Source organism: Thermothielavioides terrestris, chromosome 3 (assembly GCF_000226115.1).
Source record: "Thermothielavioides terrestris NRRL 8126 chromosome 3, complete sequence".
NCBI lineage: Eukaryota > Fungi > Ascomycota > Sordariomycetes > Sordariales > Chaetomiaceae > Thermothielavioides > Thermothielavioides terrestris.
In genome coordinates this window covers 699,400-722,028 of record NC_016459.1, presented here as the reverse complement: position 1 = coordinate 722,028, position 22,629 = coordinate 699,400, and the positions used below count along the sequence as shown (strand labels likewise).

At 50.8% G+C, this 22,629-nt stretch overlaps 7 protein-coding genes across 7 annotated transcripts; 4 read left to right on the top strand and 3 right to left on the bottom strand.

Annotated features, from left to right (window-relative positions):
• The first annotated feature begins 69 nt into the window (after positions 1-69).
• THITE_2116476 (uncharacterized protein) lies at positions 70-997 on the top strand. Its single transcript, XM_003653880.1, has one exon. It carries the CDS (start codon positions 200-202, stop codon positions 770-772), a length of 573 nt encoding a protein of 190 aa, XP_003653928.1. The 5' UTR covers positions 70-199; the 3' UTR covers positions 773-997.
• A 723-nt stretch (positions 998-1,720) lies between these two features.
• On the bottom strand, positions 1,721-2,318 carry THITE_2129465 (uncharacterized protein; the record flags this gene model as incomplete). Its single annotated transcript, XM_003653879.1, has 2 exons — positions 1,721-1,821; positions 1,889-2,318. 2 exons carry the CDS (start codon positions 2,316-2,318, stop codon positions 1,721-1,723), a joined length of 531 nt encoding a protein of 176 aa, XP_003653927.1.
• A 1,891-nt stretch (positions 2,319-4,209) lies between these two features.
• On the top strand, positions 4,210-5,853 carry THITE_118036 (uncharacterized protein; the record flags this gene model as incomplete). The annotated part of the gene is made up of 4 exons (XM_003653878.1): positions 4,210-4,237; positions 4,301-4,416; positions 4,463-4,796; positions 4,841-5,853. The coding sequence occupies 4 exons, from the start codon at positions 4,210-4,212 to the stop codon at positions 5,851-5,853; spliced, it is 1,491 nt and encodes a 496-aa protein (XP_003653926.1).
• A 1,061-nt stretch (positions 5,854-6,914) lies between these two features.
• On the bottom strand, positions 6,915-7,262 carry THITE_2021402 (uncharacterized protein; the record flags this gene model as incomplete). The annotated part of the gene is made up of 1 exon (XM_003653877.1): positions 6,915-7,262. A coding segment is annotated over one exon (348 nt), but the record flags the coding sequence as incomplete, so codon positions are not given.
• A 1,657-nt stretch (positions 7,263-8,919) lies between these two features.
• THITE_2116475 (uncharacterized protein) lies at positions 8,920-9,833 on the top strand. Its single transcript, XM_003653876.1, has one exon. The coding sequence runs from the start codon at positions 8,931-8,933 to the stop codon at positions 9,636-9,638; it is 708 nt and encodes a 235-aa protein (XP_003653924.1). The 5' UTR covers positions 8,920-8,930; the 3' UTR covers positions 9,639-9,833.
• A 421-nt stretch (positions 9,834-10,254) lies between these two features.
• Positions 10,255-12,674, top strand: THITE_2116474 (uncharacterized protein). Its single transcript, XM_003653875.1, has 2 exons — positions 10,255-11,370; positions 11,439-12,674. The coding sequence occupies exons 1-2, from the start codon at positions 10,458-10,460 to the stop codon at positions 12,311-12,313; spliced, it is 1,788 nt and encodes a 595-aa protein (XP_003653923.1). The 5' UTR covers positions 10,255-10,457; the 3' UTR covers positions 12,314-12,674.
• A 7,489-nt stretch (positions 12,675-20,163) lies between these two features.
• On the bottom strand, positions 20,164-22,170 carry THITE_2116473 (uncharacterized protein). The gene has a single exon (XM_003653874.1). It carries the CDS (start codon positions 21,448-21,450, stop codon positions 20,419-20,421), a length of 1,032 nt encoding a protein of 343 aa, XP_003653922.1. The 5' UTR covers positions 21,451-22,170; the 3' UTR covers positions 20,164-20,418.
• Positions 22,171-22,629: the final 459 nt, after the last annotated feature.

The following is a 22,629-nucleotide window of genomic DNA, read 5'->3' as shown; positions in this document are numbered from 1 at the left end:
CGCCGGAAGATGCCGAGCGAGCTGCAGTCTCGACGTCTACTGAGCAAGAAGCGCACCGATGGCAACTGCCAGCCGACTTGTGGGCATTACGAATGCGAAGACGCCACATATCGCCGGAACCCGGACGCTGGCGGTCACGCGTCGAGTGGTTCCAGACTGGCGGACTTGACATCTTTGATGAGGACCAGCAAGTTTGCGTATGAGCGAGCGCCTCGTTGTCTCGCACCGAGAGGCCGGCAACACTGACGAGGACGGTTGTAGGTACCAAGAAGTTGCCCACTTTCTCTACAGCTCTACCACCTTCTCCTTCGCCAGCTTTGCCGAACTTGGCGCCTTCTTGGATTGGATCAACCCAGAAAACATCGCGTCCATCCGGTCCATCAACCTGATCGCACACATGGTCCCCGACAGCGCCGAGTACTGCACGCAGCTGATGAGGGGGAACTACTTCCGCGGCGACGGCTGGGACCACGTTGCGCTCCTGAAGCGCATGCCGGGCCTCACAACGCTCGAGATCGACTTTTTCCCGAGCGCGATGCTGTCATTTACCACACGATTCAACGAGATCATGAAGCCACTCGAAGAACTGTCCGCGGAGACCGACATCCGAGTGAGGCTGCCAAGGATCTTCTACAACAAGGACAAGCGCGGACAGGGGCTGCCGATCCTGCAGCATGTCGAGGACAGGCCGGCGTTCTATACGCTGCGACGCCCAGAGGCCGTGGGCGGAAATCAGCTGGGGCGTTGCAAGGCATACTGCGTGTTGTTTTAGAGATAGGGTTCCTGAGTGGAACAGGTTGATTCGGTCAGCTTGTTGTGCGTGTTTAGATCTTCCAGCCTGTAATGATCCAGGAATCTCTAGGTGGAACAGGCGGAAACGATACGTCAGTCGATGGTCCAATGCCGACCACCCACACCCAGGGGGGAGGAAGAACAGCACTATGGCAGGATTTCCTCACATCTAACCACTCCAGCGTTTATGGCTCGTATCGCGGGGCCCCCTGACCACCGGTGTCCTTCCTTTGCATCCATTCCCACTTCACTCCACCGCGGGAACACACCTTTGGTTTGCGGCTAGGATGCCGCTACTCCCGGCGATGCTGGGACTCTGGGACTTCACTGCATCTGGCTTCAGTGGAGACCCCGAGAGATTGAGCTGGAAAAGGGCGGAAATGGTGGGCGAGCCGTCGATCTTGAGCAATGTGCCCAAGCGGAGAGTTCTACATAGGACAAAATCTGATTTACGAGAATCTTTACGGGTGGAAGGCTTCGTGTGAGAATCTCAATCATGGGTGATTGATTGTGTGACTGCCTGATACGGCAGCCAGATACCGGTGGAGCACAGGAAGTAGAGGAGAGAGTGTGACTGCACAGAGCACAGGGCCTAGGAGAGTATGTTTTGGCATCTGACGGGGGAACGGAGGATGATGAAAGGGGTGCACAAAGTGAAACGAAACTGGAATGCGGGGAAGACAGGGAGGAAAGTCAAAAGAGTGGAGGAAACATAGGAGAAAAGAAGAAAAATGTCGGGTTGAGGGCGAGAAAGAAAACAAAAGTGGATGCTTGAGAAGGGCGAGGAGGTGGGGAGGGGGGCTCCTCAAGCGTCTATCTTCCTCCTGGCCTTTACTTGCGCCGCCGTCGTCCCGCTCCTTTCCTGGCTCGACCACGAGCCGTCTTCGGCAATTGCCTCCTCATCTTCTTCTTCACCCCTGCCATTTCTTTATCTCGGCCGCTTCCTCTGCCCGGCTCCCGGCCGCCTCCTGGCCCTCCTCGATCTGCTGTGGCTGGCCGTGAACAGGTCCCCGTGGCCAGCGCGCAAGACTTGAGCAGGGTGTCAGCAATTTTCCTCTGGTCGGAAAGGCGCATGTAGAGCCCACCCAGCACGTACCACTCAGGTGGTGGCGGAGGGCCCGCACGTGGTCCCAGACAGGCGAGGCGAACCGGACGAGGTCCGCTGAAGCTGCAAATGAGAACAGGTTGTCGTCCAGATAGTGCCAGATCCAGGCGCGGATGGATGAGGGCATCGTGGTGCTCTTGGAGCTCTGACTCCCACAGCTGTCTTGCAACGGGGGGCCACTGGTTGAACCGTTCGCGGACCGCAGGCTGTAGGTCATCCCATGGGAGGCGGCCAAGAGCCCGAACTTGCTCTGCGAGATTGCCATTGGAGCCGCAGACGGGGACCCAGGCGTATGTGTCCAATTCGCTTGTTGTTGGCCTGGTTCAGGTAACCTGTCGACCATCCTGTAGTGCGAGAGCCAGTCATCACCCAGTTTCAACCGGCGGAAACTGACCTGGCACCCCTCGTCGTCGGTGGGCATTTGGGGGCGCTAAATCGGAGACTGGATTAACCGGAGTTGCAGCCAGTTCGCTGCTGGCACCGGCCTCGCGTGGTTCCGGCGTCGTCGTCTTTCGAGGCATGATTGATGGTGTGTAGTGTGCGGCCGCCTGTCGAAAGGGTGAGGCAAGCAAGTGAAGCTCAAAAGGTCAAGAGTAGAGAGCAACGCTTCTGCCAGAATGCGAAGTGTCACTGGGCTTGTGATCTGGTTGGTTCTCTCGCCTTCTTTTTCGACGCGGGGGTGCAAACGACCTGTCAGAACAAAGCACCAAACACAGGGCTTGAGTTGAGGGGAGAGCGCTTTGACTGTTCGCCAGTGGCAGCCGGGCCTGTAATTAATCCACAAGCAGTTAGCAGTGGCTAGCAAAGGTTGAGATTACCTTCCATTTGTGCTTGTGTGGACTTGTGTGGACTTGGGTGGACGCTCACCGGAACGGTTGCAGGCATCGCCTTCTGCACTCTTACCTGCTGACTGACTACGAGCTAGAGGAAATCCTTCCACAGCACCTCATTTCCGTTCTTGCCGCGCCTTCTTCCGCAACATTAGGCAAGATGTTATTCGAGCTTTTGAAGCCCTCACCGCCGAAAATGTCACCCTCACTCGGCAGCAGGTTAACGCCGTTCGGGTGAAGAAAGGCCGCAACCCCAACGTACGTGCATTTTCTCAGATTTGTTACCTCGGTTGTGGCATTCAATCTGCTCTCCTGTTCAGCTGGCGTTGGGCGAGATGGCTTGACCTTTAGCTCATCGCCGTTGTTGGCAGTTTCGGACGGAACAGGTTCCTCCAGTCAGAGCTCGGCGACAACTTCAACAACACAGCCATTGAGTTTACATGCCGCCGCTGGCATGCCATCATCGACCAATCAGGGAGCCCATGTCCCAACAGCTTCACGGCCGCGCTCTGGTTACCGAGAGCGGCTTTTACCAAGAGGAGAGAGCACTGTCCTTACGCCCCAATCTACCGATACAAGCATCCGGCAGCAGCTGTACCTGGCACCAAACTGGTTTTCGGTCCTGTCGGGATCCTGTGCAAGGGGCCTCTTGTCCTTGGCCAGGTGAAGGGCGGGCGGTGTGATCTTCGACTTTGGGGGAGGGGCATACAGTTTTTGGCGCAGCAAGACTGGCCGCTCATCGTTTCTGGGTTAGGATAGCAAAAGGGCGTCAAGAGTGGGTTCCTCTCTTCGCAAGACTGAAGAGCCCACCACGATGTGCGGACTCTAGGCTTCGTACTCGGGTTTGAGAGCCGCGGGTACAACTGTCTGCTACCAATATCGCTCAAGAAGACCTCGGATACCGAACTGGCTATTGTGTAACTCCAACATGCCATTGTGTCGCCCCAAAAAGCCTTGCACAACAGTGTGATTTGCCAGCGCAGAATTCGCTGATCTGCCACGCGCACAGCAACGTCCGTGGTTGGCTACTGCTGGAGTAATTAAGTAACACCTGGACGACCCTGAGGCGAACCATAACCTAACTCAATGCCCACTGCGCATTACGACGGGTTTCCAAGGCACAGTGTTGTGATTCAGGGATGTTGATCTTTCTTCACAAGCTTGGAGTGAGAACCATGGTCCAGTTGCGGTGACTGAGGGTGCAGGGATGTGCTGGTGATATTGATTCGTCTTTGAATACAAGATGGCGATGTTCTTAGGCACTTCCCAGCCGCCTTTAGGAGAGACGGTTCCTCCTGAGTGCTGGAAGAGAGGGAAGCAGCTATGTAAATGTAGAACTGGATCCTACATGCAGTTCATCGGATTACTCTGTATGTGTTGATCCGGACAGCATCCCCCCGAGTTTCGTAGGCTGCATCCCCGGTGTCCCTATGCCGGGGTTGGAACTGTCACTTGAGCACACTGCCATTTTGCTGCCGGACAATGGCAGCCGCCGTCGATGCACTGCCCTGTGAGCGCCGAAACTGGCGGACCCGCGTATAATTATATATTTTGAACTTCCATCGCGACAAAGGCTTTGACCTCTTCCGCAACGACGACAAGTTTCCAAGCCGGCGACGACGAGGTCGCCAGCAAAGAGCCAAGAGATGTGCAGCCACAAGGGGCGCACCCGCGCCGGTTCTGACGAGAGTAAGTACCATTTATTCTCTTTTTTCTCAATCCAAAATCGCGTCAGATCGACGAGCCAGCTTGGCAAGAAAGCTCCAGTTTCGGTGGCCCGCCTGGCGGAGGCCCAGCCAGCGCCGCGTCGCGAAGACGGCTCCACGGCAACCCTTTCGGCCCCTCGTTGAGGCCAAATGGCAACGAGGGGCCGAAAGGGAAAGCCGGGCAAGGTGTACACCTTCCGAGTCGAGGACTTAAGCCGCGACGGTGCTGTGGCCCAGAACGTGCAGGCCCTGGAGGCCTGACGCTGGCGGCGGTGACGGCCAAGGCAAAGCTCGCGTTGACGCCGGATATCCCACGGATCTATAAGACAGTGCAGTCTCTTCCTCGTTCGCCGATGGCTAATTGTATCTCTGCATCTCAGACTCCCCAGCCCGCCCCGACGAAGCAGCCATCAAGAAAGCGTTGGAAGCCGCAGCCTACCAGTCGACAGCACAGGACATCCGACTGGCGATATTCTGCGACGCCTCATTTAAGTCGCCCTCAGCTGTCGGAGGTTACGGTGTTTCTTTCCGCCGCTACGCCCCAGGCGAACCTTGGCACGGCGAGGAAATGGGACTGGGTTGGCCGATTGAGGTTGCCGCCGACAACAGCTTATGCGAAATGGTGGCCATCATCGAGTCCCTAGTCGTGGCCAGAAGGGAGGTGTCCAGCATAGCCGTGTCGCGAAGACCGCACAGCCTCCCGCTCTCCGTCTCGGTAACAGTCTTCAGCGATTCGAAGGTGTGCCTGGACGGAATCTCTAGGAGCCGCACCAGGCCGCGGCAGCATGGCGGCGCGTTCGAACAACTCTTCTGCCGCCTTGAGGAGGAGGAGGCAAAGCTGAAGCTTCTGAGGGACATGTCGGGCATCTTCGTGTCGGTCGAGTACGCCTGGGTCCCGGGCCACTGCATCGAACCGCACGACCGGGCCGACTTGCTTGCCAAGACCGCCCGGAAGACCAACAAGCCGGTGTGGCAGCGCGGCGACAACGCTATCCGGCCTGACCACCCCTTCACCAGCCCCTTCCCTTTCACCAGCGTCTTCCCCAGCCTCAGGCCGCTCTTCGTCGCCCACCGGGCTCGCGTTCTCGCCAAGAGGGCCCGGAGACAGCCACATGCTCTCTCGCCGCGAAAGCATGGCCAGCAACAGCTTGAAGGAGAGCAACGAGAGGACCAAGACGGAGAGCAGCCAATGGGGCGCCGGGGGTTACGGCGCATGAGGCTGAAAGAGTTCGCCAAGAGGGTGGAAGCCCAGATTCAGCGACGGGGTGCGGCGACGGGGTGCCAGGCCGCCATTGCTGGCTCTCAAGAGGAGGGACAAAAAAATCTGAGCCACGGTGAATCAGGCGATACACCCGTATGGGCTAGGAGGAAAGGGAGGACACCGGACAAAAAGGTTCAAAGAAAGGGTTATGGCACTTGAGGTTTCGAAGAATTCCCAGTTCGCTCGGAGGGCAAAGACGGATGGAAGCACGGAGCTGAGTGATTAATACGAATGGCTTGAACGCAACTTGTGCCATTGCCAAGAGTGTCGTGCAAAATGCGGTGCTTCCGTCATCCGGTGGTGTGTCGGTCGGTTCCACGATGGGGCGATCCCAGCTCTTGGGCGCCAAATAGCAGCCCCTGCCCGTTCCGTGGACCTAAGCCCCTAACGAGACGTTGAACAGCAATACAGGAAGGCGAAGGATCAAACACGGAATGCACGGCTACTGCGGCACAGACGAGCGACATTGAGGCGCAGCAGTTAGCCGAAGAAAACTACGAGCTAGGGACTGAAGTGTATATAGGTGAAGCGAAGATGGCCTCAGCGCCGTTCTTTTCGGATAGTCCCATGTCGCACTTCGTGATTTATGTAATGTCACAAGCCATGCTCTTGTTGAGGCCAACAGGTTCAACTGACTTACCATTGAAGGGCTCTGGTGTCTTCCAAGGTTGGCAGAGATGGATAGGATATGGTAAAGTACCCAACGGTGACTGTCTACCTCTGTAAGTTTAAAACAAAGCCTTGCGGTAACTTTGAGAGAAATTAACACTGGACAAACCGCGCTCAGTCATATGGCTTGGGCCTCTCGACCAGTTCCTGCACAAAAACTTTGGAGGAAAAGCCTGGAAAATGAAGCGAAGATTAGCTTCTCTCCTACAGTGTATGCACTACTTGTATGCGACCACTGTCATGGAGCTGATCTTGAAGCTTCGCTTCAATGAACGTGACAAATTTAACGTTGTGGCACACTAGTTTTTCTCGCAAACGGAGAGAGGAACTAACCAACGAAAACAGAATCTTCATTTTCGGGCTACTTACCGTATATCTATCATCAGAAGCAAGACATTCTACCGTGGTTCCAGCGAATTCCGAGAAACAACGTACCCAAGGCTCGTGCTTGCTGGCTTCGGCCTTGAAGTACTATGCATCACCGCCTGACTCATTCCTATGGTGCAACCTACTTAACGGTTGGTCGCTCTCGGGCGCGGTCTGGAATCGACTTGATCTCTCCGTGCTTCCTGGAAAGCATCGTTCAACCAATCGAGCTTCTTCGCCGCGGCCGCCAGGATGATGTCCACGAGCTCCGACGCAGAGCGTTTGCCTTCAACGGGAAAGGAACTGCTGCTCGTTCGCACAAGCAGGCGCTCTGCATCGTCGAACAGGATGCACACCTCAGCCAGCCCCGTGATGATGCTTTCGAACCTGGCCCGGGAGGACCGCTCAGTGATGGTGGTGGCATGGTCCTGAACCAGAACTAGGGCCTGCCGGACGCGTTCTCTGCTCTTCACGGCCTGGTATGCTAAGCAGCAAGAACACACCGGGGCGTGGGACACAGCAGGGGAACGGGGGGATCTGTTTGCGGCAGGCACCGCAGAATCGCGCGGGCTTGCCGCTCTTCCTTCGCGCATGTTGAGCGCCTGAGGTTCCGAGGACAAGATACTAAAATTCCCGTCTTTGGTGATGCTTACAGAACACCACGGCGGATGCGGCAACGCGCTGGTGGTGTTGCCCGTGACAGTTGTGTTCGAGAGGGGGAGATGAATCGCTTTTTTATAGGCAATCTGGCACGGAGAAGCTTTGTGTCGCCGTCGGCCCACTGGAACATAATGCTTTTGTCCCGCCCTCAAAGGAATATGTCGCACCTTGTGCAAGAAAAGAGTTCTCCGGATATCTTTGTTTGCATGGAACTGGCTTGAGACAAAGGAGCCATTTTCTCAGTACCTCACACACACACACTGACGAAGACTGGGGCAAGAAAGGTGAAGTTTGACTCGACGATTTTCGAAGCACCAGCAACACAGAACACTGCCCGTAGGAGCCTAGAGACCGTCATGACACAGTCAAGTGGCACCACAACAACAACAACCGCCACCTGACCCAGGCGCGTTTTAGCTGAACCACGACGCCGGCAGCTGGCTTCTCTGACCCGTTCCCCAACCGTCTACGCAAGCAACCCTTCATCATATCGGAGCTGGGGGCCGAGCCCGTGACATTCTGCCCAGACATGAGGCGCACCATTCGTCTTCCGTAACAAGAGAACAGTTGGAAGGCCGAGACGGTAAGAGACAAGCATAGGCACTTACTGCAGTGGAGTTGCAGTGCAAAGGGTTAGGCGGGACGGAGCGTTCAGGTGAGGGCTACAATCGTTGCATTGCTATCCAGAACCAGGTATCCTAGACGGCGGTTGTGTCCCACTCCGGTCACCACCGTCTCCAGTGCTCGGGTACATCGGCTCGAAAGAGACGATCACGGCCCGGGAACGTCGCACTTCTAAACAGTGACCATCGATCGGGCCCCAATGAGACAGCGCCTTCCCCGCTCACCGGCATCGTGCTGTGGCTGGTGGCGATCGGCGGGGCCGGCCGGACTTGGATTAACCCATTAGCTCCCGCTCCACGTGGGGAAGGGGGAAGTGTGCCGCAGGTCTTTTTCCGGCAGCTACTCCGCACCGGACGGCCAAACCTGCTTCCCACATGGCCATGGTAGACAGCTATCGAGACATTTGCCGGCGGCACAATGTCAGCATGGGCATGCTGCATAGATTTTCCCCGCGCCAGACTTGGACCCTTATGGACTGCGACGCTTCGTCAACAGGCCGCTTCCCCGCTTTCATCATCCCCTCCGCGGCCTTATTAGTCCTCGTCATTGCGCGTGCGTCGTAAGGGTTACATTTCTTCCGAGAGCCATCTCGACACTCGGGGCGCCTTGAACACTTCGACCGCACAGCAAACATAGCAATCATGGAGCAGGAACTTGCCGAACTCAAGAAGCAGGTGCAGGCTTTGCAGAAGGAGCTCTCGCGCGTGGCAGGCAGGTCGTGTTCTCTCTAGACCCGAAGACCCTCGCTGACGCGTTGGACACAGACGAGGCCGAGGTCCGCAAGACGCACTTCAAGTATGGCTACTACCTCGACAAGTGCCTGTACGACGAGGTGAGATAGCAAGCATGGCCCGGTATCAGGGTGCCCTGCCTCCTGGCAGCGGGCTGACTCCGGCTGGCCACCACAGGTGGTCGACATGTTCTCGGATCACCCCGACGCCTACGTCGAGTTCCTCGGCGCGCGGTACCGCGGCAAGGCGGGCATCAAGCGCCTCTACAAGGGTCGCTTCCAGGCGACCTTCGTCAACGGCCGCAACGGACCCGTGTACGGCTGGCTGCTGGACCACATCATGATGCAGGACATCGTCGACGTCGACGCGACGGGCACGCACGCCTGGTGCCGCATGCGCGCGCTCATGCAGGCCGGCACCCACCAGAGCATCGAGGAGTACTACCCGGGCGGGCACCGCCAGTGGTGGGAGGGCGGCCTGTACGAGAACGAGTACATCAAGGAGAACGGCGTGTGGAAGCTGTTCCGGTACCGCTACTTCCCCTTCTGGCACGCCAACTTCGAGAGCGGCTGGAGCCACACCAAGAAGAACTACGTGCCCTGGCCGACCGTCACCTACCCGGAGGACCCGCTGGGCCCGGACGAGATCTTCGAGCAGAAGATGCTGTGGCCCGACACCCGCGTCGTGCCCTTCCACTATCCCCACCCGGTCACCGGCAAGCCGACGGCGCCCGATGCGCTGCGCGCCCCGGTGTACGGCGCCGATGTCAGCACGAGCGACCCGCCGCTCACCCTCGCCCTGCCCGAGGGCCAGAGCCGGCCGGGTGCCAGCTCGCGCGAGTCCAAGCCCGGGGACAAGGTGCTCCCGGAGCTGGTTCAGAACAAGGCGGAGTAGCGTGGGGTGCCAGTTTGAGGGGTTCAAAGGGCGGCAGGCTGAGGAGGCATGGGCCAACTTGCAGTCTCTTTGATGCCATTGGAATTATCACAGAATAGGGTGAATTGGCGTTTGAAAACCGCAAACCTGCGCAACTAGATACTCTATGCTTCGCCAGGCGAGTGTCAGCGTGCTCCTTCTTGCCAAGGCCTTCACCCTGCCACTCTCCCACCCCCATGAGCAGCCTCATCATCGACCTGTGACCATCCCACGGGTCGCCCGGCGAGCAGTTTCGTCGTTTAGCCGAACTCCGAGCTTGCCTCACTTCCACAGCCAACGAAGGCCCTTGCTCTTCATTGCCGAAAGTTGGAGAAACACGGCCTGCCCCGCACTCACTTACCCGGTTCATCCCAGCTCAGACACCCCTATCAAAGCAGTATATCCATATACTGGGTACGTACAGTACATCATGGTGTGTTTGCCATCGTACTCCACTGCCATCCGCCGGCCCGCATCCGATTATCCGAATCCACAATGCCGTGCGCCGGGCTGCGGGGTCCACCCGACGATCCGGGGTAGCCACATGGCTCTCGGTAGATTGTTCCGAGGCTCAACGTTTCGCCTCGAGCTTGAGCACCCACACTACAAGCAACCTACTTAGCCCCCAAGTCTCCCTTCTCCGTCACCAAGACCACATCACAGCGCTATCATCATCATCTCACCCGTGCAGCCATCCAAACCCATCCCCGTTACACCCCCGTCTCCCTCTCCGCCACCCTCCTAGTCCTATCTATCTATCCCCAGTAACCACCGGCCCCGCGCGGCCCCCCCAACCCAACCATGGCGCACATCCACGAGCTCGCAGCCGAGATCTCCAACTATGCCAACAACCGGCTGACCGACCCATCCAAAGTCCGCTTCCCGCGCACGCCGGTGTTCGCGTCGATGAACAAGCCGTCCCGGTTCGAGGGCGACGTGTTCGACCTGGAGATCAGCGGGACGATCCCGGCGGACATCGACGGGACCTTCTTCCGGGTGCAGCCGGACCACCGGTTCCCGCCGCTGTTCGAGGACGACATCCACTTCAACGGCGACGGCTCCGTCACGGCGGTGCGCATCTCCGGCGGCCACGCCGACCTCAAGCAGCGCTACGTGCACACGGACCGCTACGTGCACGAGACGCGCGCCCGCCGCAGCCTGTTCGGCCGGTACCGCAACCCGTGGACGGACAACGAGAGCGTCAAGGGCGTCATCCGCACCGCCAGCAACACCAACGTCGTCTTCTGGCGCGGCGTGCTGCTCGCCCTGAAGGAGGACGGCCCGCCCTTCGCGATGGACCCCGTCACGCTCGAGACGCTGGGGCGGTACGATTTCGAGGGCCAGATCCTCAGCCCGACCTTCACGGCGCACCCCAAGTTTGATCCAGACACCGGGGAGATGGTGTGCTTTGCCTACGAGGCGGGCGGCGACGGCTCGGACTGCAGCGTCGACGTGGCGGTGTGGACGATCGATCGGGACGGCAAGAAGACGGAGGAGTGCTGGTACAAGGCGCCGTTTGCGGGCATGATCCACGACTGCGGCATCAGCAAGAACTGGCTGGTGCTGGCGCTGACGCCCATCAAGATGGATCTTGAGAGGATGAAGCGCGGCGGGAACAAGTTTGCTTGGGACCCCAACGAGGACCAGTGGTACGCCGTGGTGCCGAGACGCGGCGGAAAGAGCGAGGATATCACCTGGTTCAGGGCGGACAATGGTAGGTGGCAACACAGCAAGTTGTGACAGTTTTGGCTCGGCTGGTACCGGTGCTGACGGAGGGCGCAGGTTTCCATGGCCATGTAGCAGGGTGCTATGAGCTCCCGTCGGGCGAGGTGGTCTTCGACCTGACCGTGGCCGACGGCAACGTGTTCTTCTGGTTCCCGCCCGACGAGAACGTCACACCGCCCGACGGCTTCGCCAAGCGCAACCGTTTGACCTCGCCGACGGTGCGTTGGGTGTTTGACCCCAAGGCGAAGAAATCAGCCATTCGCACCCCCGGCGCCGGAGACGCCGACGTGTGGGTGGCCGACGAGCGCGTGAAGCCGGCGCTGACCTGGCTCACCAACGGCGAGTTCTCGCGCATCGACGACCGCTTCGTCACCAAGCCGTACCGCCACTTCTGGCAGGCCGTCGTAGACCCGTCGCGGCCGTACGACTTCGAGAAGTGCGGCCCGCCTGCGGGGGGCCTGTTCAACTGCCTGGGCCACTACACCTGGTCCGAGGAGCACTACCACGCCGGCGGGTCGGTGCAGAACGGCGCGGCCGAGCAGCGCGACCTGAAGGGCAAGTTCGGCCTGGAGGACGTCTACTTCGCCGGGCCGACCATGACCTTCCAGGAGCCGACCTTCATCCCGCGCGAGGGCGGCGCCGAGGGCGAGGGCTACCTGATCGCGCTGCTGAACCACCTCGACGAGCTGCGCAACGACGTGGTCATCTTCGACGCGCAGCACCTGGCCAAGGGCCCGCTGGCGGTGATCCATCTGCCGCTGAAGCTGAAGTTGGGCCTGCACGGCAACTGGGTCGACCACCGCGATATCGACGCGTGGAAGCAGCGGCGGGCAGAGGGCGGCGACGTTGGCCCGCTGAAGGTTGCCACCGAGCCGCTGCCGTGGCAGAAGAAGCTGGCGCAGCAGAATGGTACGAACGGTACGAGGGCTTGAGATTATTGTACATAGAGGAGGGTGAGGGTCAATGTGCAAGGGACTTGCTGTGAACCACTGAGCTAGAAACTTTGGTTACCCCATTTCCCGTCATTGGGACTTTAGGTCATGGCCGTTATATTCCGACACTTGTCCGTGTTGCCGAGGCGTGTGCAGAAGTTGCTACTGTCGAAAAAAAAAAAAAAAAAAAAAAAAAAAAAAAAAAAAGAGGATGTTTAACTATGCGAGGTAAAACCGTCAACGGGTAGCACGTCAAGCGCCTTGTTGAGGAGACAGCTAGCGAACAATAAACGGTTAACTCATCACGAAGGATTGTGAGTCTCTCAGTTGGGAAGGGATGGGCATCGAAATTTCAACATCCCACTACCCAGCGTTGAATGTTCTAAACTGTCGTCTGGCTTTCATGAACGGTGCTTAGGCCTCCCAGCCATATTGATCGCGCGGAACGGCAAACGGCCTTGCATGATTAACAAAATCCGGATACGTGCCAAGAATCTGCCAAACGGCTGGACCGGTGAAATCATTGCATCTGCTGGTCGTCTCTCCTTGCTCACATCTGAGGCCGATTCCGAGGGAAGGCTGGTCCAAAGTGGCAGGGTGCGCGGATTAGGATCCCGCCACAGATAGGCCAAGACGTCGGACAGTCGCTCATCCATGAGCGCGATTGTGACGAGCAGGTTCGTCAAGTCCATGTCGCCTCAAGAATCTTGGCTGCCCGGGAACATGACTGTTAGCAGCGTGGTGAACGGACTCGCCGGTGCCCGCACGAGGGTACAGCGACCTGGCCAGTCCTCCCATGCCCCTACAAGGGGGCTTCGTTCCTCTTGCCCTCCACAATTGGTCCAAGCTCCTAGGCACATCATCATAGAGGTCAATAGACAAGGGAGGGAGTTAAGCATGATCTGGATTCAAGACCTTTGGCCCAAACTATCTGACACACTACAGCGAGCTGCAAGGTGTGGATGCAACAGTAGGATCGTAGCAGAGCATCGGAATATAAAGAGAGTACGTTGTTCTAGTACAAAGGAAAGCTAAGGACTGAACAGAGCGTAGTATATATATATCTAGAAGTAGGGAAATTATAGCCAGTACGCTCTACCAAGCTCTAAACCCCTTACCCCTAACGTAATATACTCCCTAGTTGTTCAATAGAGCGCCTAAGTACATATAGTTGAATAACTATACTATAAAAAACTAAAATATAGGAAATCTTTGCGAATAGTAGAATATATAGGAGTAGGTTATATAAGGCTATAAGAAATTCTAAAGCGTAGTCTTAACTAATTAGAGCGCCTAGATCTAAAGGGAGGTATAAATTCCTACCTATAGGAGCTTAAGCTTCCTTCTTCCTATATATATCCTCTTGTTTATATATAGCAACTACTATCACTATTACTATTCTTAGCTCCCTAGAGCGTATAAGACTACTATACCTTTATACTTCAATATCTTCTTAGACAAATCGCCTATACCTTCGCCTACTCCTTTAGAGGAGGGTAATAGCGTTAAAGAGCTTATAGTAGAGCCTACTACCCTATATACCGCTTCTAAAGAGCCTACTATACCTTCTTCTAATCAGCGCTACAGTCCCTTAGTCAAGTAAGTTATATGCTCTTCCTTCTAGCTTACCGCTATATTACCCTAATATACCCTCTAATTACGCCCTATAAATAACTATAGAGTGTAAGATCCTATACCTAGGTTGTATATATACTACTCTTATAGGCTTCTACAATAGAATCTACTATAACTATAATAGCTATAGTATATATTGCTAGTACTATAAACGCTTTAACTATAGCTATAAACCAATCTTACCCTCTACTATAAAGAAGGTATAAACTCTAATTATAGCTATCAACAACTTTGACTAAAAGGTGAGTCCTAATTATCTACTACTCTATAACCTCCTTTTAATAGCTAAGTAGACTATAAAGAAGATTCGCCTTATACTTTATACGCTTTTAAACGATCTCTAGGAGGTTAAGGAAGAAGGAGAGCAATAGGATATAGAGATAGTAGAGCTAGAGGAGCAATAGCCTTAGCAATAGGTATAGATATAGGAGTAGATGTAAAAGGTTCCTATAGTCGCCTAGGGTAGAGCCCTAGATAACCCCCTTGGTTTTACACCTATAGCGTTAATAGAAAGTAAAGTGTAGGAGGTACTCTCTAAGTAGATAGAGAGCAATAAACAAGTTAATAATTAGGAGCTAGAGTAGATCGTTGTATAGACAATAAAGCTAGTAGAGTAGTTAGAGATATAAGCTAAGATCCTTTAGCTTCGGAGAAAGGTAGTAATAATAAAGCTTATTAATCGTTAAAATATATAAAGCGAGAGTATAAAATAGTAGGAGTAGATAGTCCTTAAAAAGAAGATAGTTGACTCCTCTACTCTTTTCTTATCTAATATATATCTTAAAGGTTTAATAAAGTATAAAAGTATTTAAACTTCTATCTCGAGAGCTACTTCGTTAAACCGTCTATAGGTATCTATACTATAGGAAGGTAGAGTATATCGAACTACTTGTTCTAATACTTTTAACAAAGCTATATATTATAAATATCTATATAGTATAGGTAAGTATTAATCTTTGTATACTCTCCTACTATAAGGCGAATCGTCTACTAGTTGTTATAAAAGATCTTCTAAAGCTCTCTAGTCTTAAATGCAAGGTCCCTAAATAAGCGCTTTAGAGCAATTGTCTTAGCTATAATAACTAATAGAGCTTTTAACTCTACTTTAATAGAAGATATAGTGATAGTATCTTACTATATAGCCTTCTAGGAGATTAATCTACTAAAGAGCATTATAATATAGCTCTATAAAGAGCGTTATATATCTAGATCGTTAGTATATAATATATTGGATATAATCTAGAGCACCTAGTAAACGACCCTACCCCTATACTATATACTAAGGAAATATATAGTATATAGATACTAGATAACTCGCTTCGCTACTTTAATATATTTTAGTCCTAGATTTGTTAAGAACTAAGAGAGCTTTATAGCTATAAATATAACGTTAGGCTAGATTATAACTATAGAGTAGAGGATTAAGCTTATAAACTCTTAGTATAGTTTAACCTATTTAGGGGTCGCCTCTCCTTTAAATTTACAAAGCTCCTCTATAAAGAGAGGAATAGCTAGAGCGTTTATAATATCAAAGAGACTATACTTCTTTACAATCTTCTTAATATACTAGTTATATATAAGCTAGATTTTATATATTCTATAGTATAGATGACTCTAATCCTAAGGAAGTATTTAATATCGCCCTATTTATATACCTTGTACTTTACTTTAATGCCCTTTATAATACGTTCTATAGCTATAGTGTTATCTTAATAGTAAACTACTAAGAAGTCATTGATATAGAAGATAAGGATTATCTTCTTCTTAAGGTCGAGGAATAGATAGGGTTCTTCTATAAAGGGCTATATACTAAGCTCCTTGAAAGTACTATAGAACTTATTATACTATAAGAGCAGTAAGTCCTTTAGCCTATAGAGAGCCTTTAAAAGCTCTATATAGATCCTTAGTTTCTTAAATCTCTTTAGAAGCTTATAAGTCATCTACTCTATATTTAGCCTCTTTACATTTAGAAACGCCTACTTAACATTGAACTACTTTACTTCGAAGTCAAAGTATACTATAAACGCTATAATAGTGTAAAAAGAGTATATAGCGAAGGTAGCTATATATATATTTGTAATATTAGTAGTATTTTATAGATCGCTTTATATATAGATATATACTTTATACTTTTTAAGGTTACTATCCTTATTAAGCTTATAGTCGAATACCTATTTTAGTAGCAAAGGCCTCGTTTTTATATACTCTCGTTTAATCTCTTGTTATATTCCCTTACTTATAAGATTATAGATCACTTTATATATAGCCGCCTTAAGCTCCTTCCTATATAGGTAGTTCTCTAAGTCTCTCTAGCTCTTTGGAAGAGGGGGGAGCTTAGTATTATAATATATCTTTGGCATCTAGCTAGTAGTAGTAGTAAACACTGTATATAAGGTTTAAAACAACTCTAAGGAGAGCGTTTTAATACCCTCCTAAAACGTAGGAAAGAGCGTCTTATTACTATTGTAGTATTCCTAGGGAGTAGGATCTAGGTAATTAGTCTAGAACCTTAGCCCTAGGTTCTCCTATATTTCCAACGACCTAATAAAGAAAATATATATATACTCTAAAGCTATACTTAGAGCTATATTCTTATATACTTTTATAGAAGGCTTCTAAATCTATATACTCCTTCTTATAGGTATAAGATACTCCCTAAGCTTATATTATAGTTTTAGTATACTTGTTCCTAGCTTATTAGTCGAAGGTTACGTTTATAGAGCTTCGGGCCCTATAGGCTAAGCATCTTACTCTACTATATATTCTATTGTATTGTAGAATATATCCTCTTCCTTACTTTATAGAGCTATAGGCTCTATAAATAGAGACGCCTCCTTATACTTACTTTATAGAGCTAGGGGCTCTATAGATAGAGAAGCTTTATATTCGCTTTTAGAGGTAGCGCCTTATAGGATGGCTATAGCCGGCCTAAGATCCCTAGATGCTCTACTAGTCTTTAGAAAAGTATTAGAATTATCGACTAGACCCTTATTTCCATTATTACCTCTATCTACAAGCTCTTTCTATAGCTAAGCCTATAGTTCTAGTAATATCTTAGAGGTTAAGAGTCTACCCTATATATATACTTCCTCTACCCCTAAGTTTTAACCTAATAATATACTCTTATAGTTGGGAACTACAATAATAATAGACTTAAACGTTGGTCCTCTATATTTAAGTTTATAGAGCGTTTAAAGAATCGACTTAACGTCCTAGGTCTCTTTAACCCCTTTGTTTAAATGCTCTACTACCTCCTTAATAATAATAACTTCTTAAGCTAGAAGCTCTTCTTTACCTAGATAGTAAAAGGTCCTTTCGTTGAACGTTATATTCTTTGTTACAATGACCTTATCGAGCTTAGGCATCTAAATATAGTAAATGTTAGATGCTCTATACCTAACTAAGTACCTAATTCGCCTATATAGCTATACTTTAAATTCTCTTTTCCAATACCCTGTTTTACGCTCCTTATCTAAAGGGTATACTCTATAGCTATATACAAAGATCCTAGACTAGTCGAGGCGTAGATCCGCCGTCAACGTTTAGTAGAAGGTCGGCTCCTATTAGCGAAAGTAGTTCTTAAACTAAAAGTAGAGTACTTCGTTAAAGCTTCGAAGACTATAAGTATAGCTAGGCGAGATAGAATATAAGAAGGCTACTACCTTTACTTCCTCTAGCTAGAGCTTTATAAATAGGTTTATAGTAATAAATATCTTTATACTCTTTAGCTATAAGACTTATCTTACCTACTTTAAAGCTTTATTTAGCTATAGAGTATATATTAGTATAAGCTTTAAGTCGATACCTTCGTTATATACCTAAAACTAGTAAGCTATTACTTAGCAATCTTCTAGTATAATGACTCCTATATCGTTGTCCTAGTAGATCTTATAGACGTTAAGTCCCTATTACTATTTAACTTAGCGTTTAAAAGCTCTAACAATATTAAAGAGCTTAATTTAACCTTTGTTAAAGAGTATAAAAGCCTAGATCCGTCCATTGAATTCGTCTTTAATTATAAGGAGGTACTAGGATCTATTAAACCTAGAAGAGAATAAAAAGAGGTCCTAGGAGATATACTAAAATAGGCGTAAAGTACAATACTCTATCTTATAAAGCGTATTATACTCCCTAGTATATAACAGAGTATATATCTCGTATTTGATCATTGACGTTCCTTAGATCTTAACGTTCTTAGCGCTCTACGCTAATACCTAAAGAGCTCTTTAACTTAGATATCTAGATCTCTTATACTAGAGCTCCTTAGTATCTTCTCTCTCTCGAGGTATATATAATATATACGACCTTATATTATCTTTATAAACAACTGTATTTACTGTTACTAGGCCTATAAAGCTCTATAAAGGTTAAAGAGTATAAAAGTAAGAGGAAAGGTTCTTCAATTAAAGGAAAACTATATTGAACTTATAAATTAACTATTTAACTTTTATACTCTTTTTAAATGTTCTATATTATAGAGAGTAGTCTAAACCTAAGTACTAGATACTAGCTATATATAAAGTAGTTTCTAATACAATATTGATATAAAAGCCCTCTACTATAGCAATGTTCTTTAAATAAAGGTCTATAGTTCCTTTCCCCTACTCTTTATCTAGTACCCCCTTTATAATATATTCTCCTCTTTCTAAAATAGAGAAAGTGGTAGTACCTACTTCTATATAGTTACTGTCTCCTAATAGTACAAAGGTACTAGGTACTAGGAGCTTTTTATCGTTAACGATATATAGAGTAGTATAGTTATTAAAGAAAATACTTTAAAAGAGCTAGTAGATAATAGTAGTTAAAAATATAAATAGGTAGTAAACTCCTTTATTAAAGAGGCTTAGGTTAATAATAGTATAGACGATCTTATTAGGAAGAGCTAAGCCAAAGTTCCTCTACTCTATAGAGCTAGAGCTATATCGCTTTTAGAGGCTCTTCTAAAGGGAATACCACTTTAGTTCGTTAAAATACTCTCTAATTTCAGTAATCTATACTTCTAAGAGCTTATAACAGCCCTTCTCTACCTTAGTAATTACTATTTAGAGAAACTAGTAGTCGACTAGCTTCTATTTATATTTGCTATTAGCTTTATAAAGGTATAGGTAGAGCTTTAAGCTATAAAAGCCTATACTATCTAAGGAACTATTGCCTTAAGCTGCTTTTAAAGAGGTAAATACACTATAGCCAAGCCCTTTAGAGTAGACGTTGTTGATCTAAATACTAAGGCGAACGCCTAGCTTATTAAGAGTAGGAATTGGACGCCCTTTAGCTTTAAGTACCTCGATCTTAAAGAGCTAGTAGCGAGCTTAGTCTAGGGCAATCTAGTAGCCAACCGCTTCAATAAGGTGTTTAGAAGCTCTAGGTCTAACAACCTCTAGGATATTAAAGCTCTTTATATATAGGTACACCTTGTTCTAAGAATAGTACTACTTATATAGATTAATACCTACTCTATAAGCTTCTTATAAGACTATTATATATTAGCGAATAGCTATATCCTCTATAAGAGCATTAATAGGTATAAGCTATTTATAGAGCTTATAGATAAGGGCCTAGAGGCTACTAAGGCTAGCGTTTAAGATAGTGATATATATAGCGTTAAATAGAGGCTAGTAGACAAAGTATATAATCTATTAGTTAATAAGTAAATACAATTTAACTTTGCTCTCCTAGATAGTAGAGATTATAAGGTAGTCCTTATATATAGCTTTAAGCTTAATAGCAACCTCTTATTTAGTAGAAGGCTCAACCTACTCTAAAGGAATATCTAATACCTTAGTATACTTCTTATAAAGCTCTTCGATTGTATTTTCCTTTATAGGGACTTTCGATCGTTTATCCTAAAGCTCATTGGAAGTATCTAAATTGTATTTATCCTAGATACTGTTGCTTAGAGCTAAGATCTTAAGCTCTATAAACCACTTAGTCTAATCTATATAGGACTAGAGTATAACGGTTAAGTTATTCTTAGTAGTCGTTATATTAAGATATAGAGTATAAGAAAGAGAGAGAGAGAGAGCTTACTATAGGTTATTTACTATATACAATTATAGAGCATCTAGGCTTATAACTAATACGCTATAGCGAGCTATAAGGTGTAGATACAACAATAGGATCGTAGTAGAGCATCGGAATGTAAAGAGAGTACGTTGTTCTAGTATAAAGGAAAGCTAAGGACTGAACAGAGCGTGGTATATATATATCTAGGAGTGGGGAAATTATGGCCAGTGCGCTCTGCCAAGCTCTGAGCCCCTTACCCCTGACGTAACACTATCCCCGTTTGGTCCAGAGCGGCCAATCCTGCCTTTCAAAACCACCAAGCCTATCACCCGACCGTTTGGCCTAATCCAGCTGCCGAACTGTTCCCAACGCCAGGTCATCATAAACACACAATTGAAGGTGAAAGAAAAACAAGCCACCAGGCGACCCTACGACTAACCAACCATACCCAGGCAAGCAACACCTCCCTATCCCCTTCCCAGAGCCCGTAACGTCTCACTCGCCAGCACCCGCCCCGCCCTCCGCAGATCCTCCTCCAGCTGAAAAACCGTCGGCACCGACAACAACAACGCCGCCTCCACGCCCCGCGGCCCCTCCAGCCCACCACAGCACCGCAGCCCCGCGTCCTCCTCCCCGACCCCACTCGACCCCGAACCCGGCGCCGCCCGGCCGCCGGCCCGCATCCGCACGCCCTCCAGCCGCTTGCACAGCGCCTCCACCAGCCTCTGCACGCGCTGCAGCTCGGGCAGCACCAGCCGAGCGCCCGCCGCAGGTGCTGCCGCTGCGCGATGCGGGCAGCCGCCTGTCGCCGCGGGCAGGTGCTGCTGTGTCTCCTCGCCGAGCGGCACCATGGCCAATGATGATGATGATGGTGGTGGTGGTGGTGGTGATGGTGATGAAGAGGAGGAGGAGGAGGGTGACTCGGGGTCGAGACCGGGCCACATGGAGATCGGCGTTGCGGGCGGCTGCGGCGGCATTGTTGTTGGCGATGGGCTTGAGGGGGTTGGAAGGGAGTGGGGGTTATTGTTGTCCGTTGGAGCTGATGCGGCGGCGACGGCGGTGTACTGCGCCATTACCTTCAGCGCGACCAGCGTCATGAGGTAGAGGAGGTACTCGTCCTGGGAGCAGGGGCAGTCGAGGAGCGTCGTCAGGGACTGGATTATTTGCCTGTTCTGTGACATGGTTGCATGAAGTGCGTCGGTCGTAGCGGTCTCGGGTGTGCGTGGGGCGCTGATTGGTACCGTCAGGCGTCCCGACAAGGCGCAGGTCGGAGGCGTCGTGATGAGGAGTCGGCTGAGCATGTTGAGGACGACGGCGAAGCAGTTGTGGGGCAGATTGTGAAGGGTGTCCCAGTTGCACTCCGAAGTTGTGGGGGCTTGAGCCGAGATGAAGGTTTCCCGGTCCGAGACCGAAGTCATGTCACAGAAGAGGTCGGCGCTGCTCGGGCCGCCGTGCGGCAGGAAGGTTGCCCCTCGCTGTTCTGGGCAGTCGATCGCCATGGGCGAATCGAGTCCCATATCGAAAAGGTCTCCAGCGTCGGTACCAGCCAATGTCAATGGCGGCGAGAGTCCGGCTGGGTCGATCATCAGCGCGCTGGGAGATAAGACGGGCGTCCAGAAGTCGGCCTCCTGAGCGGAACTTGGACCTGTATCCGGGCCCTGATGGCAGGCTCCATTTCCCGTGGCGTGGGCGATGGTCGGGATCGAATGGGTCGCGAGAGTGGTTTCAGCACGTAACACCGGCCTGTGTGTCCCGGTCTGTTCGCTTCCCGTGCTGCTAATGCCGCCTGCCCTAGCAATCGAGCTGCCCGGCCCAGCCGGGGTCTTGGCCCGTATCGGAGGAGAGCGGGCCGAGCCGGAGCCACCAACGCTACCACCCGTAGGACCGATCCGGGCCCGCTCCTGGGCCGCTTTGGAGGCTTTTGATGAGGCACGGCCGGTCCGGCGCGACAACAGGTAGGTGCACGTCACCCCTCGACGGGCACATCGCGCACACGTCGGCTTCTCCTTACTGCACCTAACCTTGGAGCTAGCACAATCTGTGCAACTGTCCCGCAACTTGCGCAGTGCCGGGGTGCCGGGCGAGTGGCCGACCGACTGTCGGACCGCGCTGTCGAGCATAACTCGTATTGGTGGTGCCCATCGACCGGCGAACCGTTATGCCGAGAGCGAGGAAATCAAAGGCGGGAGCCGAGCGGGCGCCGCTTGCGCTGGCCGACCCGGGCACGCACGTTCTATTTAAGATTCGACGGCGCAACCTCCTCTGTCGCATCCACTCAGTCGAGTCTGAGACAGGTTCGCGACACAGAGCAGGAAAGGATCAGAGATTGGTCCACTTACGAGAGACCGCCCTTCCCCCGCTGGCTCAGGGCTTTACACAATGTGACTTGCCACTGCAGCAATTGTCTTAGGTATGTGCACAGGTATTCGTCCAGGAGATGGGCCGAATTGTCTCGGGAGAGAGGAGACCAAGTTCTGTCTCGTTAGGAGGGAAGGATGGTGCGCGGCAGAGAACTCGAAGGCCTTAAGGATGGAAACCAAGGTACTTCGGTCCATCTTATCGGACTTACGTGATCAAGGTCATCGCGGTCGCAGTGCAGATTCAAACCCTGGATGACAGGCCCCGATTGGATGAGTTCCGATCCTTCTCCGTTTCCTGCACTCAGGTTCCACGGAATA